Below are 16413 nucleotides of genomic sequence, written 5' to 3'. Positions count from 1 at the left end.
GCCAGCCTCACCCCCCGACCAGGCTCAGCAGGGCCCAGCCAGGCTCCCGGCACACTCATCGCCACAACCTTTCGGTCTATGTGTGCGCGCTGCCCTAGACCGTGAAATCTACACAAGCAGACCTCACAACACCCAACATCCAGAAAATGGCCAGCCCACAGTAAAAACACAAATGTTCGCTGAATGGGTAACAAGGCACCAACCCAGCCCGTGGCGCTGAATGTCACCGTGGGACAGACACATAAAGAGCAGCTGAGAAGAGCCATTCCAAATCTAAATAACCACTATCTTCCACAAGTCTTCAGTCTTAATTTCTGAGATGAGTAGAAATCATCACGAGGTATGTTTATTTAAACATGAACAAGAGAGAGACAAATCCAGAAGCTGAAAAACCACCTCCAGGAAGGAGGCCATCAAATCCAAGTCAAGAGAGGAGCTGCAGACACAGAGCTGGGAAGGGAGCCGTAAACACAGACACCCAAAGCCCTCTGTGAATGTCACTCACGCATTTCTCATCTGATGGAGCAAAAAATAAAACAATTCATGCTACCAGATCCTGCCTGTAAAAAGGAGTATCCCCTTAGAACAGTCTTTAGAATCACCTAATAGCACAGACTTCAACTCATTTGTTCTGATATCTATTATGTAAAAAGAAATTTCCAAGTCAGATGAGAGCATGATCTAGGCTGATACATCCAGCTACATTTTGTAATGGGCTGGTTGCATTTTTTATCAAAGTATGACCCTCAACAGGCCTCAGCTTCCTTCTGCGCAGGACATAAAAGTGCCTTCTCTCATAATAGGTGGGAGCAGGTGATCTCAGCTCTCAAGTTCTAATTCTAGAGCTTGGAAAATTCAAATCGTGGTATTCTGCAAAAAAAGAAATATACATGAAAACATCCACTAACCTTCATCGTGGTGAGGCAGAGAGTCACAAAATCCAGAAAAACAGGATGTTGAAAACTGAAATTTCCTGTTATTCCAGAGCTATATATCTTTCTTACTTGGATACCAGGAAGCGTCTGGTTGGCTGAAACAGCCCACCAATGGGCTCCAAAGTGACATCAGAACTTAAGTGAATTCACACACACACCACATTTCTTAACAGGAAGCTACACAATGAGATGAGACAAACGCTTGCCACCAAGAGGGAAAAAAATGCACATTCTGAGTCAATAAAATGTTTTGACTAAGGTGCTTCTCTAGAGAAAGAAAACTGACTACTTCCTGAAATAGAAATCTATTCAACAAAAAGCAAAAATAGAAAAATCTTAGGGTACAGAGAAAGTCTGTACTGTGGGAATAGAGGAAGGTCTCATTAACAGGGCACACAGTGACCCCGGGGCGCTCATGCTTAGGAGATAAGCCTGCCCCTCCCGTGGACCTGCCACGTGGACCTGAGGGCACACACGCCCACCCTCCACACCCCTCAGGTCCATGCTCCCATGCCTTTCCTCAGGGGGTTCTCAGGAGGGGCTGCACGTTAGGATCTCCCAGGACCTTAGAAAACCAAGACACTCAAGCCACATCCCAGACTAATTATCAACAAATTCGAATCTCCAAGAAAGGGACCCCGAATCAGAATGTTAACACTCGTCAGGTGATTCCATGCAGCCAACGGTGAGAAGCCCCTCCCTGGAGAGAGAGGGAAGGTGTCAGGAACCCTCTCCCCAGGCAGGCTCACTCCCTCGCACCCATGACCATCCCTTATAAGCACAGAGAAGAGGGAACACATACCCCAAAGATCTTGGAATCTACCCAACTGGGAACGTGTATTTCCAAAAACTCACCCTCACTTTTATATTTAAGTGAATTAAAGGTACAGTAGACTAATCCAATATTCTCAAACTTATCCTACCAGTTTTCTACCAAAGAAACTCATAATATTAAATGTATTAGTTATAGTTCATTTTTAATATCTTACTTTCAAAAGAAACAATACTACGTAATGCAATACAACAAATACCAAACCATGTGGAAACCAGGCTAGAAGGGACCCAGAGTATTTAAAGTGGGACATAAAAATACTTTCTGAGAAGTGTCTGTCGTCACCCACAAAGGGGAGCGAGGTTGGGACGAGCTGGGAAGGAGGTGGACAGTCCTTCCGAGCTTGAAGGCTGCCCCCCCGTGGTTACGGCCCTACTCCGTGTACTGAAGCCCTCTGGGCCTCGGCTTCGCATCCTTGAGACGGAACAAGGAACAGACAAAGGCCTGAGGATGAGGACGCCAACGGCGGGAGGCAGCACCGTGCCAATGACCCCCAAGTTCAAAAATGAGTGAAATTACAGATACTCAATCTTGTACACCAAACCTCAAGGTCTCCTGAAAAAACTGACCCATTGATAACTATGTTCAACCAAGGAAAATTCTCTTTTTCTTTAATACAAACAACTACAAAGCAAAACAAAGAAACCTTCCTCAAGGTGGGGTGCTCAGGAACGGAGAAGAACACTCGAGAGCCTGTGCAGATAACAGACCACACGGCTCCGCACAGCGGCAGGCGCTGCCCTCCACGGGCCCCCAGCAGCGCCCCAGCTCGCGCTTGGGCGGGTGGCCACGTCACTCGCCGCAACGCCAAGGCTCCCCGCAGAGCTCTGTGCACACCAGAGGCGGCAGCAGCTCCACCACCGGCATCGCTCCGCGTCTGTCCAGCAGAGGTCCAGGTCCTCAGAGCACCCAACGCTCTGACCACTCAGAAAACACTGTCAGTGCCACACCACCAAAAAGGCTGAGCCTGACGTCAAGCACCTGGCCCAACCTCAACCTCCCAGCCTTCACTTCTGCTAGCCCTCTAAATTATCCTATTTTGACATATTCCTTATTTCTACTTAATATCACATTTCCAGATGTTCAGGTTTAGTTCCAGAACTAACACCTGAAATAAGGAGGACTCATCTGCACCTAAGGAAGATGAGGCTGCACGTATGTCGACCGTCACCAGCACCAACCTGGCAGGGCGAGGCCATCAGGGTGACCCACATGCATGGGCCGGAGCTCTCAAACGTGCAAACCTCTAGCCAGAAAGAGGATGACTGTGCTTTGGCAGAAAGAGCCACCGTGGTTTTCAGGGAAGCGTCACCAATAATGTTGTAAAATAAAGAGGTTTCCAAGGCACAAGATACGAACTGATGCATCAATCCAGAAAGTTCACGTTCATCACACTATTTTCCAACTTCCTTTTTTTATTCTTTTAAAATTTATTTATTTATCTATTTGTGGCTGCATTGGGTCTTCGTTACTGCGTGCGGGCTTTCTCTAGCTGTGGTGAGCAGGGGCTACTGTTTGTTGCGGTACGCAGGCTTCTCATTGCGGTGGCTTCTCTTGTTGCAGAGCACGGGCTCTAGGCACGCGGGCTTCAGTAGTTGTGGCTCTCGGGCTCAGTAGTTGTGGCTCACGGGCTCTAGAGCGCAGGCTCAGTAGTTGTGGCACACGGGCTTAGTTGCTCCGTGGCATGTGGGATCTTCCTGGGCCAGAGTTCGAACCTGTGTCCCCTGCGTTGGCAGGCGGATTCTTTACCACTGCGCCACCAGGGAAGTCCCCCAACTTCCTCTGTCTAACTCCAGGTCACCCCTAAAGAGGGGTGTGCGTCCCCACCCACTGCCACGCCTTCCCATGGGTTCCGGCCAACGAGCTGTGAGCACACGTACCCGCTCTGAGCAGGACAATGCGTGCCAGGCCCCAAGCGAAGCTTTAGGAGCCTTCAGGCGTTTCAGCCAGCCTCCCCGGTCTTTTCCTTTAAGTGAGCATGGCAAGGCCCACACTGGAGCTGCCCCACCAGCCTGGACCCGAGAATAAAGAGGACACTCGGAGCAGAGCAACCCCGTCTCTGCAGCCAACAAGACGGGCAGGATACACCTTCAGTGTTGTCAGCCGCGGAGACGAGGGGGCTGCTGGCTAACACAGCACCCCCTGGCAAGAGCTGGCGATACATCCACATCCCACATTCTCCCTAACTGAACTGGCTCTTGAAGGGGAGAGTACATCTCCAAACAACAAGCAGGAACAGAATGGTATTAAAGTGAAGCAGTCAGCTCATGTAAAGTTGGACCATTTTAACACTAAATGGTACAAGTTAAAACCTCTTAGGCTAAGTCACAGAATTCCCCGTTATTCAAAAGAAGACTGCTCCCCAAAAAGTACCTATCACTCCATAGCAAACAAAGTTCTTCCCTCCCTCCCAAATTCTAAAGACGGTCATCATGTAACTGCTAAAGGCTGCTGCTTTACAGAAATCTCCAAGAAAAGACACAAATGCCTCCGTGCTCGCCCTGAAAGAGCTCATTCTCGCTCAGAAGACTTCCTCTCCCCTCCCCGTTTATCAGCAACCTTGAGCAGGTGCCGTGAGAGCCAGGAAGGAAGGCGGGCTCAGGAGATGGAAGGAGACCAGAGCACAGCGCCACCTGTAACCTCCAGGTCATCCCGTCCATATAGCAAGTCACCCTAAAACTCAGAGGCCTAAGCACAGGTGGTCTGCGTGTCAGAGGAGCCCAGAGCCACCTGGCGGGGACGTGGCTCAGTCTCCCATGGGGAGGCCCCAGGTGTCCACGGCCAGCCTGACAGCTCCCGGGGCTGAGGCTCTGGAACGACGGCTCACCGCACGGACAAGGCCCCAGAGCCAGTGATGGGCAGCGACAGCAGGAGAGGGAAGGAAGCCCCGGGGCCTGCATCGCAGGAATGGCGTGGCCAGCGCTCCAGACTGCTCCACTCGGGGGTAGGGGCCACGCCCCACCTTCAGGAGGGAGGGGTGGCCCTGCTGGGAAACCAGCCGCCTGCCCACCCCTACGGGAGTCCTGCTTCCTGCGCCACACTCTTCTCCCCAAATCCAGCTGCCACCCTTCTAACTGGGCCCATCGGATGTCACAGCCACTCGGCAGAGCACTGGCATTCCTGACAAAGAAGTGGGGCAGACCCCGCCCCGGCAGGGTAACGGGAAGTGACGAGCACTTCCGTCTGAAAGGCTCCCCTAACCCCAGCATCAGTTAGCTGCTTCACCCCGGAGTCCAAATGCACAGGCGGCACTGGAAATCAGCACCACCTTCCACACAATACAGCAGAAAAGCCAACTTCACTTCACAAAATAGAGTGTGTTATACTCCACGTAACAAAGATCTTGTTAGTCAGGGACCTTCCAACTGTAAGCAAGTGAAACCCAACTCAAACTGGCTTGAACAACAGAAGAAATGACTGGTTCTCATAACTAACAAGTCAAGAACGGCAAGGACCACAAGCACTGAAGTCGGAAGCCTCAGGCCACCTCCTGACTCGGCTCGCCTCTGCGTGGGCTGCAGCTTCAGGAACGTCCTGGCTCAGGAGGTAACACGGCTGCCAGCAGCTCCAGGCCACAGCCAACCAGTCCACCACCTCCGCTGCACCTGGCTGGCCCTGCCTGAGTCACAGCCACACGGCCAGAGGCAGAGCGGCAAGGCGAGCTGCGCAAGGCCCCGGCGATCACGTGCGGCAGCCTCCTGGCGACCTGCACACGCGTGCGACTTGGGGCAGGCCGGTAAGGCAGCCCTGTGCAGCACCGGCACGGACCGACGGATCCAGTAAAGGATGACACGGCAGTAATGAGCTGTTACCACCACCGCCCCAGAGCCTCATCGGCAATCACAGCGACCTGGCCTTCACAGAACCCAGACATCACGACCACAGCGGACTCTGACCCAGCCGGCCACACTGATACAAACGCAGAAGTAGGTGACTCACCCCTTAATGATGTCACCACCAGCTGATGACACCCCTGGGTGTACCCAAGGAGAACATACCAGGCAGTGTGGAGAAGTCTTCCTTCCCCCACCCCAGTACTAATGGAGAGACCCCTCACCAACGCAAGGCAGACCAACCAAGCACTTTCTCAGCTCATGCAGCCTTAGTATTCCAAATGCAAGCAGCCAGGTCAGCTCCTCAGAAGAGTTCATGAGGAAGCTATTTCTGACACAAGAAGTTGTTACTTTGGGCACAGTTCTGGAGTGTGGTTCTCGAAGTTTAAAAATATAATCTTGTCCTATCACATCGTCAGATGGAATCTGTGATTTTAGAACAAGATGAGTAAAGACGAATCTTAAGTAAGTTGTGCTATTTAGGTTTAATGCAAATGGTCCACATTGTTGGGGATAGACATGTGGAAAACAGGGATCCGGCAGGGAATTCTCGCCTCCTTGGCTGCTGTAGATTTTGTACTTAATTCCACCTACTCCTACGCCCTAGGGATAAAATTAAAGTTTGATGACGATTCTATCAATACACAGCACTTTCACCCAATGTGCCCCCCATTTCTTTTAGTTTAAAATGACAATTAAATCATATTCAATTTTGTGGATTCCACTGTATCAATGCCAAAACACTAGGACAGGGACCACTTATACAAGAAAAGAGATACCAAATATTTTAGGTAGTTTCCAGGAAGGGCTGGGGCGGAAGGGAGAACAAAGTCCTGAGAAGCGAGGCAAGATGACTGATGCAATGAAAGGGCTGCTACGTCTCTGTCCACTGTAAAGGAGCAATCATCCCAGACAGACATCACCAGGTGAGGAAGAAGAGGATGAAGCATGCCCGGGGTGCTATGCTGCAGATTTCATGTCAGTCTTATTTTCTAAAGGGGAAGAATGAGGCTCCAAAACACGGTATGACACGTTCCACAGGAGAGCAAAGAATCGAACCTGATCAGTCACTGCTGCTCCCCCTGCCACACACACGGGCCCACGGGTCCCAGAGCCAGCTGGCGCAGGCGCAGCACCCGTTCAGCCCACCGTGGGCTCCAGGTCTGACTCCTAGGGACAGTGAGGCAAGCCTGCAGAGGACAGCCACACGGTCGCCAGACAGAGAGGGTCTGGGCAGGTCACAACAACTACTTAGGCTGACAATTAGTTTAGGTGCTAACACAGAGAGCCAAAAGGGCAATGAGTACCTTGCATTAACTTTAATACTCAAAACAAGTAGTTATAAAACCCAAACTTTGAGAAACATTGCAAGACAGTAAACTGCACACATACATAACCTTCCATCCCTCCCAAGGTTCCAGTGAAATAACAGAAAAGGCAGGCTTTAAAAAAAATAGTAATAAACGGGACTTCTCTGGTGGTCCAGTGGTTTAAGAATCTGCATTCCAATGCCAGGGACATGGGTTCAATCCCTGGTCGGGGAGCTAAGATCCCACGTGCCATGGGGCCTAAGCCCGCGAGCCACAAAGCCCACACATTCTGGAGCCCGCGAGCCACAACTGGAGAGAAGCCCGCATGCCTGCATGCTGCACCAGGAGATCCCGCATGCTGCAATGAAGATCCTGAGTGCCACAACTAAGACCCGATGCAACCAAATAAATAAAAAGAAAAATTTTAAAAATATATCTAGTATATAACCAAACATACTTTATTTTTAAAAAAAAAAGTATCTGGGTGAGTGGAAAGTGAGTGTGTTAAGGAGTGTGGTCTGATGTAGTATGAATGCCCAACAGCACTTGAGGTTGGAGGGCAGGAACTTAACGTGAGACGAGTTGGTATGATTAAGTATTAAAAAAAAAAACAGTAATAAAGACTCCACTGCAGTGCTAAAGGGGGTAGCGGAGAGGCCATGAGCAGTCGCAGTGAGGCTTAGGGAATCCTTGAGGACAGGAAATAGACGGGCTTTGCATGATCAAGAAGCGCTCTAAACAGCACCTGTGAGGAGCCTGGGGGAACAGTGCGGACGGCAGGATAACAGCACCCAGTAAACCGCAGCACAACAGCCCCTTCCTCTAGGAGAGGCCAAGCTTCCAGACCCCACCGAGGAGAGACCACTGCCTGCACTGGCTTCCCAACGTCAGTGACACACTTGAGGTGCTGCTAGACCCACGTAACAGGCACTGATAGGAGGAAACAAAAATGAAATACCCTAGGAGCTCTAACCACAATAAAGCCTGAACTGTCCCAGAGCTGGAGGGGGGCAAGGAAATGGGATGCAGGGACAGTCCACCCCTCCACCCTGCTCATGGGCATCACCCACAGTTCCCCTGCCTGCTCCCAGCCACGCCCCTACGGTGAAGGCATCCCACCGCCTACGTGGCTTTACACTCCCATCAGCTACTGGGCCCGTATTCACAAACAGGAAGAGGAACCAGGGCCACGTTTGACAGAATAGTAAAGAGGAGGACAGGTGAGTTCCGGCTCCGAACAAGATGCGGCAGACACACTCTCCTATTCCTCCGCCTCAGTGCAGCAAAAAGCCCTGGGCGTCCATGTAGAACAAACGTAGGACAAGACAGTGCTGGACATGACAGGCCAACTGCCCACGGGCTTCAAGACCTGAGAAACAACATGGCAGTGGGTCCTCTGCATCTTCTTTGTGCTCCCCCAGACTGGGTGCTGGAGAAGCCTGCAATCCAGACACACCAAAGGGTGCAGACTAACAAAGTGCTGGGAGAAGCCTGCCCTCTCCGGCCAGAGCACCAGGACAGGAGCAGCCCGGCAGACAGGAAACTTGTCGACAGTAACCAACCCCCCACCAAAGCCCGCAGGAAACACGGCCCACCCTACCAAGGCCTTAACAAAGACCCTCCCTCGGCCCTGCCTACAGGGGCCCGCAGAGTCACGCTGAGTTCCTCAGCTTTCAGACAGGAGTAAAGTCTAAGACGATAAACCAAGAGATACAGGCTTCTGGCTCATTATTTATAAAGGGAGCTACTGAAAAATTAAGAATCACCGAACAGTGCAGTTAGTAAAATGTGGGACACAGAGGGGCTGTGAGGACTCAGGGCACGGGTGCCAAGTCCTGTCCTTTCATGCGGATCTAAAGGAAGCCAGAGCAGGACAGACAGGAGGAGCCGGCTTACAAGAGGATTTCACGGGTAAAAACGAAAGGGCTTTGAAAGAATGAGCTATTACAGTGAGAAAATGAGAAAGTACGAGTACGTCACAAACTATTCAACGCTACGCAAGTTTAACTTTCACCACACACACGAGACGTTCAAAGGAAGCTTGAGTGACCAGAAAAGTGAGAATCGTAGATGGTGCTTGACATGAGACTTCAGGGTAGATGCGAGATCAAACCATCCAGATGGAGGTGTTCAGACCATTTCATACAGAAATAAAGCCAAGAAAAACTCAGCTGTGACCAAACATTTTCATTCAGAACATCTTTGTTTTTTCCTGAAAATTAGGCGCCAGTACTTCTACCTAAATGCAGTAAAATGCTACATCTCTCTCTGCCTTTCTCTATTTAACTTCCCGTTTCCAGTCCGTGTACATCGTGCGCTGATTTCAAAATAAGTGCTGTTTACTAAAGCTTGCCAGCACAAACACAACGCTAATATGAGGACACCGTGGCCACTGGCACGCTGTCTCCCCAGAATTCTTCGCCACTTACTGGTCTTAATTCCACCTTGTAGGGCTATATTTGAGTCCCCAGTGCTGGGCCCAATTTCTCTTAATAAAAAGTTTTCTCAAACATTTGGGCACTTGTCTATCTAGTCTGAGCACTCCCTTCCAAGCCTATTATGATCTCCAAGAGAACGCTAAAATTTTCCCATCAAAGTTCAAGGTTATCACATACCCCCAAGCAGTTAGGACCCGGAACGCCACAATTCCCCTGTAATTTCTCTTTAGGACAGTTCACCAATTTTAGGACGTTTTGTTGGTTCAACTCCACAAATCAACTTGAGAAGCCTGGAGGAAGCAGGAAGCAGCGGCAGGCCCCACCCACCCAGGGGTACCCAACCTGGCCAACTGGAGGGTCTCCTTCTCTCTCTAAATCCCAACCCCATGTCACCGTCCCTCCTGCAGGACTTACAGTCACTGCCCTGTAGCCCAGTTACATAGATTCATTTCATGAGCCACACGACGCTCCACGATGCGTCTGGCAGACACATGTTGTGCCTCTGTGTCTCCTCAGAACAAGGCTCAGGGAATGTCCTCATAAATCCTGTGCAGACTAACAGCACCTGGAAAAACACGTCCCTGTTCTACACTCACAATGAAATAGAAACTTACTCTTCAGTCTCCTATAACACATTCTACCCAATAAATAAATGCTCTGGTTGAAGGATCCACCACCTCATCCTATCTGAGCTGTGTACCAGTCATCCTAGGAACGCTCCAGTCGCATAAGAATTCAAACTCTCCTCTCCCAGGGCCGGTTCTAAAGTAAGATTCCAACAAGATGATGGAAAACGAGAAGGGAAGTTTCCAGGTCTTCTCTTGGCAAAGAGGTGTCAAATCTGAAGCTGGACCAACATGAGACTCTCCCTATACATACATCCCATCCCCTGAGCTGCCTTGTCCTTCCTGGTCCTCCAAACATCGCCATTTGACTGATGTGCTTCAAATTCCTGACCATGATCCTCAATAGAGAATGCATTTTACATCACAACCAGTACACACACACACAAAATCCAGACAGCTGTTGTGCAATCTGAATTTTTAATAAATTCACCACTAAGTAAGAGATAAGCGGTTAACAAATGCAACAAGGATAGAATTTATTCAGGCTTTAAATAAAGTTGCTAGTGAGCCATGGGTTCTAATTTCTTTATTCTCCAGTTATAAATCTTTCATTACACTGAATGGCTTTAACTGAGTTACATATTACACCCAAAATGATGGAGGGATATGTAGAAAATTAACATTCTGCAACTAAACCCCCTAAATCTTAAGTAAATTCCCTCTTCAGTTGCATGGTGCAGATTATTTATAACTACATTAACACATTTATTACAAATTCAAATTGCATGAATTATAGACACTACATTCAATGGTTCCCTAGAGAAGATCAAATGCCCAGGTGCCCACCGTCTTCCCTCTTAACGGAGCTTCCACCAACTGGAGGGCCGCTGTCCCCTTCTTCCAGCTGACCTTTAGTTCTAAATGTATAAGTTCTGGAATCTCTGTAAACCTGGATTCAAGTACCAACTCTGCCCCTTAGTGACTATTAGAGATCAGGCATGTTCCCTCACCTCCCCACATCTCATTTCTCCTCTGTGTACCGGGGCTCACTGCAGCTACCTGGCAACACTGCCTTGTGGCTGCTTCGGTGCTTAGGAGCCAGTCAGCAAGCTGCTATGCGGCTTTAAAGGCCTTGACAGGCACACCTTGGAGATATTGCAGGTTCGGTTCCAGACCACTGCGATAAAGCGAATATCACAATAGAGTCCCATGAATTTTTTGGTTTCCCAGAGCAAATAAGTTATGTTTATACTGCAGTCTGTTGAGTGTGCAACAGCATTATGTCTAAGAAAAAAAGGTGCATGTCTTAATTTTAAAATACTTTATAGCTAAAAAATGCCAACCATCATCTGAGCCTTCAGCTAGTCATAATCTTTTGCTGGTGGAGGGTCTGGCCTCGACACTGATGGCTGCTGACTTTTCAGGGTGGTTCGTGGTCGCTGAAGGCTGGGGCGGCTGCTGCAATTTCTTAAAATAAGACAACAATGAAGTCTGCCACGTCGACGGACTCTTCCTTTCACGATTTCTCTGCAGGATGCGGTGCTGTCTGATACCATTTTACTCACAGTGGAACTTGTTTCAAAATCGCAGTCAGTCCTCACACACCCTGCCGCTGCTGTATCAACTAAGTTTACATCATATTCTAAATCCTTTGGTGTCATTTCAACCACCTTCACAGCCTCTTCACCAGGAGCAGATTCCATCTCAGGAAACCACTTCCTCTGCTCATCCATAAGAAGCAGCTCCTCGTCCGTTAATGTTTTATTGTAAGGTGGCAGCAATTCAGTCCCACCTTCAGGCTCCACTTCTAGTTCTAGTTCTCTTGCTGTTTCCACCACATCTACAGTTCCTTCCTCTACTGAGGTCCTGAACCCCTTGAAGTCATCCATGAGGGTTGGAATCAACTTCTTCCAAACTCTGTTAATGTTGGTATTTTGACCATTTCCTATGAATCACAAATGTTCTTAATGGCATCCGGAACGGTAAATCCTTTCCAGAAGGTTTTCAACTGACTCTGCACTGATCCATCAGAGGAATCACCATCCGTGGCAGCTGTAGCCTTACAAAATGCACTCTTTAAATAATAAGACTTAGAAGTTGGAATTCCTCCTTGATCCATGGGCTGCAGAAAGGATACAGTGTTAGCAACATGGAAACAACATTAATCTCATTGTATATCTCCATCAGAGCTCTTGGGTGACCAGGTACATTGTCAATGAGCAGTAACATTTTGAAAGGAATCTTTCTGAGCAGTAGGTCTCAAGAGTAGGCTTAAAATATTCAGTAAACCATGTTATACACAAACGTACTGTCATTCAGGCTTTGTTGTCCCATTTACAGAGCGCAGGCAGAGTACTTTAGCATAATTCTTAAGGGCCCTAGGATTTTCAGAATAGTAAATGAGCACTGGCTTCAACTTAATGTCACCTGCTGCGTTAGCCCCTAATGAAAGAGGCAGTCTGACCTTTGAAGCCAGGTACTGACTTCTCCTCTCTAGCTATGAGAGTCCTAGATAGCCTCTTGTTCCAATAGAAGGCTGTTTCATCTACATTAAAAATCTGCTGTGTAGTGTAGCCGCCTTCACTGATTATCTTAGCTAGATCTTCTGGATAACTTGCTGCAGCTTCCATATCAGCACTTGCTGCTTGACCTTGTACTTTTATGTTAGGGTGATGGCTTCTCTCCTTCAACCTCATGAAGCAACAACCTCTGCCAGCTTCAAACTTTTCTTCCGTAGCTTCACCTCTCTCAGCCTTCATAGAATTAAAGAGAGGGAGTTGCTCTAGATTAGGCTTTGGCATAAGGGAACGTTGTGGCTGGTTTCATCTTCTATCCGGCTCACTAAAATTTTCTCCATATTACCAATAAGGCTGTTTTGCTTTCTTATTTGTGTGTTCACTGGAGTAGCACTTTTAATTTCCCTCAAGAACTTTTCCTTTGCATTTTACAACTTGGCTAACTGTTTGGTGCAAGAGGCCTAGCTTTTAGCCTATCTCAGCTTTTGACACAGCTTCCTAAGCTTAATCATGTCTAGCTTTTGAATTAAAGTGAGAGACGTGCAACTCTTCCTTTCACTTGAACACTCAAGAGGCCACTGTAGGGTTATGAACTGGCCTAATTTCAATATTGTTGTGCCTCGGGACAGGGAGGCTGGAGGAGAGGGAACGGCTGGTTGGTGGGGTGGTGAGAACACACACAACATTTGTTAAGTTCTGCCGTCTTATGTGGGTGTGGTTTGTGACAGCCCCAAACAATTACAATAGTAACAAAGATCACTAATCACAGATCACCATAACAAATATAATAATGGAAAAGTATGAAATACGTTGAGAACTACCCAAATGCGACACAGATATGAAGTGAGCGTGAAGTGAGCTAATGCTGTCGGAAAAACAGCACCAACAGACTTGCTCCACGGATGGTTGCCACAAACCTTCCATTTGTAAAAACTACAGTATCTACAAAAGTATGGGAAGTTTGTACACAGGTATGCGGAGCTCAGAAGTGAATAGCTAAGTTCACAAACAGTACCGGTCTTCAGATTCTGGAAAGCAGAGGTAACATTTTCTCCTCTCCCACATGCCAAAATATACACAACTTTCTAGCTCAGATCCCAACACCTCCCTCAAATGTCCCTTCCTGACCAGAGCTTGAGGTCCCAGAGGCAGCCTCGGGCCACAAGTCCCCATCGGGCAACCCCGAGAGGAAGGAGCCCTGGGCAAAGGGCTCTGGGGCCCCGCCCCACAGACTGCATGGCTAGTACAAAGGGAAAGGGCACCTTCACAACGGAGAGACCTGGTGGACGTCACCTTAGCCAAGTGATGGAACTCAGCGCCGGCAGCACAGAGCACGTCAACATCGTAGGTCTGATACGACCCACCGGAACACAGAACAGCACCTGTGCAGAATTCCTGCCTAAAACGTTTGACCTGAATCAGATCCTGTCCAGACTGTGGGGCAGCCTACATGATAACAATCCCAGATTCTTCAAAAACGTGCAAGTCATCAAGGATAACGGTGGAGGAACCGTTCTGGAAACTACAGAGACCAACGAGACACGACAAACTGAATGCAGCACAAGACCTCTGTTTGGTGCCTGTGTTTAAAGAAAAGCCACAAAGGTCGCCTGGAGACCACTGGGACCGCGTCCGAGACAGCACCCTGGAACAGTGTACAGTGTACAGTGTCGCGGCTGTGCCAGCAGGAAGGACATGGCCGCACGGGAGGAGGCCCCCGCTGTACAAATGCACGTGCTGAGAGCACGGGCAGGCCAGTGGCGCGATGCGTGCACACGGTTAAACGGTCAGCGCAGCGATGTCTGCACAACGATGGAGTGAAGGCACAGGGCACTTACACTAGTCTTCCTGCCTTTCTGCTAGTTTTAAACCTCTCAAAATAAAGAAAAGGGGGGCAGGGCTTCCCGGGTGGCGCAGTGGCTGAGAGTCCGCCTGCCGGTGCAGGGGACGCGGGTTCGTGCCCCGGTCCGGGAGGATCCCACATGCCGCGGAGTGGCTGGGCCCGTGAGCCATGGCTGCTGAGCCTGCGCGTCCGGACCTGTGCTCCGCAACGGGAGAGGCCGCAGCGGTGAGAGGCCCGCGTACCGCAAAAAAAAAAAAAAAAAAAAAAAGGGGGGGTGGGGGGCAGATTATGAGGCTCTCTCGCATCCCCTCGCCACTCTGGCTTCACTTTTAAGTAGACAGCGAAGACTCCACTCACCATCCACAGTTTTCCTGTAAAGGTCTCACGGAACAAGGACTCAAACCAGCGACCTGACAGGCCCCCGTCACTTCAATCGCGGCCACACCAACTTCCCTCAAATGCCCGGCACAGCCAGGCTGGCGTCATTCTGCCACAAGAAGTCCGGAGGAAAGCAGACTTCCCTCTCCGTCTCCTCAGCTGGCCAGGCCCCTTGGCCCTTCGGCAAGCCTGGGGAAAACACACGGCTCCCTCTCCCGGCCAGACCGCTCCTGATGTCACCAAACCGTCATTTAAAGGGCCTGCCAGGTCAGCTTTAAACACGAACTAATTAAATCAGATACTCTCCAAGGGGATGCTGGAATCACTACCTTAAAAGCTCCACAGTCTACAGCCCAAGCGGGCACCACGATCTACCTATTAGTCTTCCTGAAGAGCACGTGCATGCACGTCATTAACCCCAGAGCATGGTGGAAGGTACTAACGGTCGGAGGGAGTGAGGCCCTTCCCTTCTCAGCTCAAGGACCAGGCACTTTCTCTAAACTACCAGGGAAAATACCCAATACACACCAAATAAATTGGGTCCAAAATTTGGGACAAATTAGGTCAGAAATGCATATTCTGGCTAGGAAGTTCATTTTTTAAAACATACAAAATGCAGATCTTCACATCTAAACACGGTCTGAAAGGCCTCGAGATTTGTTTTGCTCTGTAATTATTCACTGGGAATCTCTCCACTCGCTGGTTCCCAGGACTTAAGGGAACTCCTCAGGGACACAAACTGCTTTAGGGCAACGGGGGGAAGGGGCTGCGCCTTCCTGCGAGACCAACGGGGAAATGCCTGTCAGGAAAAGGGGTCCCCTTCCTGAGAGACCAATGGGGATTTTCTTGATTTGTTTTAAAATGAAAATGTCAATAGAAAAGTGACAGCTAAAAGATATTCAAAGAAGTCTGTTTTACTAGACTTAAAAAAGGTGGGAAATAGGAAGTAAAAGAGGGGAATGAGGTCAAAAGGCAGGACCCCAAGTGACTAGAATTTCCTACGGCCAGAGAAACAGGCGGTCGCACCAGCTCAGGACTCTCCCCATGTGCAGGCAGAACGCAGCGTCCAACAGCAGCTGCTCTACCTGAGTCGCTTCCCAAAGGCCACTGGGCCGTGACCAGTTTGCAACAGGAGAAAGAGCGTGTAGAGGGACAAGGGCACACGGCAGAGCGGCACGTGGGTTTCTCCAACACACAGCTGCCCGCCCTGCTCCAGGCCCTCCCACGGCCTTCCACGGTGCGGCCAGAGGACACGGTGGGGACCAACAACGCAGCCCTGTGTGCCACCTCGGCACGTGGAAACAAATGTCCCCCCCGAGGCTCCCACCAAGAGCCCACCCAGCTGACACCCCGTCCAGGGCCTGTGAGACCCCGAGCACAGAGCCCAGCCGAGCTCACCGGACCGCCGGCCTCACTGCAGAGCTGAGAGGCAGGAAATGGCAGTGTTTCTGCCACTACATTTGGGGTCATTTGTTAGGCAGCTACAGAAAACCAACACACGACACCAGCTGTCTCACAAATAAGATGCAAGAACTGAGATCAATTTTACCGCAGAGTAGCTATAAACCCACTGAAACCAAAACTTCTGTAAGAGATCTAGACTCTCAACTCAGTTCTCCCTTTGGCAGAAACTGAGGCACCTTTCTCATTCCAGTTGATAGGAGACTTAGTGCAACAATGGAAACAATAGTGAATGGAATGAAAGTACTCTTATCGATCTTAGAAAAATGTAAGCTTTTTGTTTTTGTTTTAAACAAGTCAG

The 16413-nt window shown here is 49.5% G+C and overlaps 1 protein-coding gene across 5 annotated transcripts in view; it reads right to left on the bottom strand.

The window, feature by feature from the left end:
- ARHGEF7 (Rho guanine nucleotide exchange factor 7) overlaps positions 1-16413 on the bottom strand; it is a 126007-nt gene that overhangs the window by 72309 nt on the left and 37285 nt on the right. Inside the window, exon 1 of one of the 5 annotated variants that reach the window (XM_060128988.1) lies at positions 909-946. The exons of the other annotated variants lie outside the window; for them this stretch is intronic. Coding sequence (XP_059984971.1) covers positions 909-914 — 6 coding nt within the window. The 5' untranslated portion in view covers positions 915-946. Of the gene's footprint in view, positions 1-908; positions 947-16413 lie in introns of those variants that run through there. 5 annotated transcript variants of the gene reach the window in all.

This window comes from Lagenorhynchus albirostris, chromosome 18 (assembly GCF_949774975.1).
Source record: "Lagenorhynchus albirostris chromosome 18, mLagAlb1.1, whole genome shotgun sequence".
Taxonomy (NCBI): domain Eukaryota; kingdom Metazoa; phylum Chordata; class Mammalia; order Artiodactyla; family Delphinidae; genus Lagenorhynchus; species Lagenorhynchus albirostris.
Note: the sequence above shows the minus strand (reverse complement) of the source record. Positions and strands in the feature narration are given on the sequence as shown.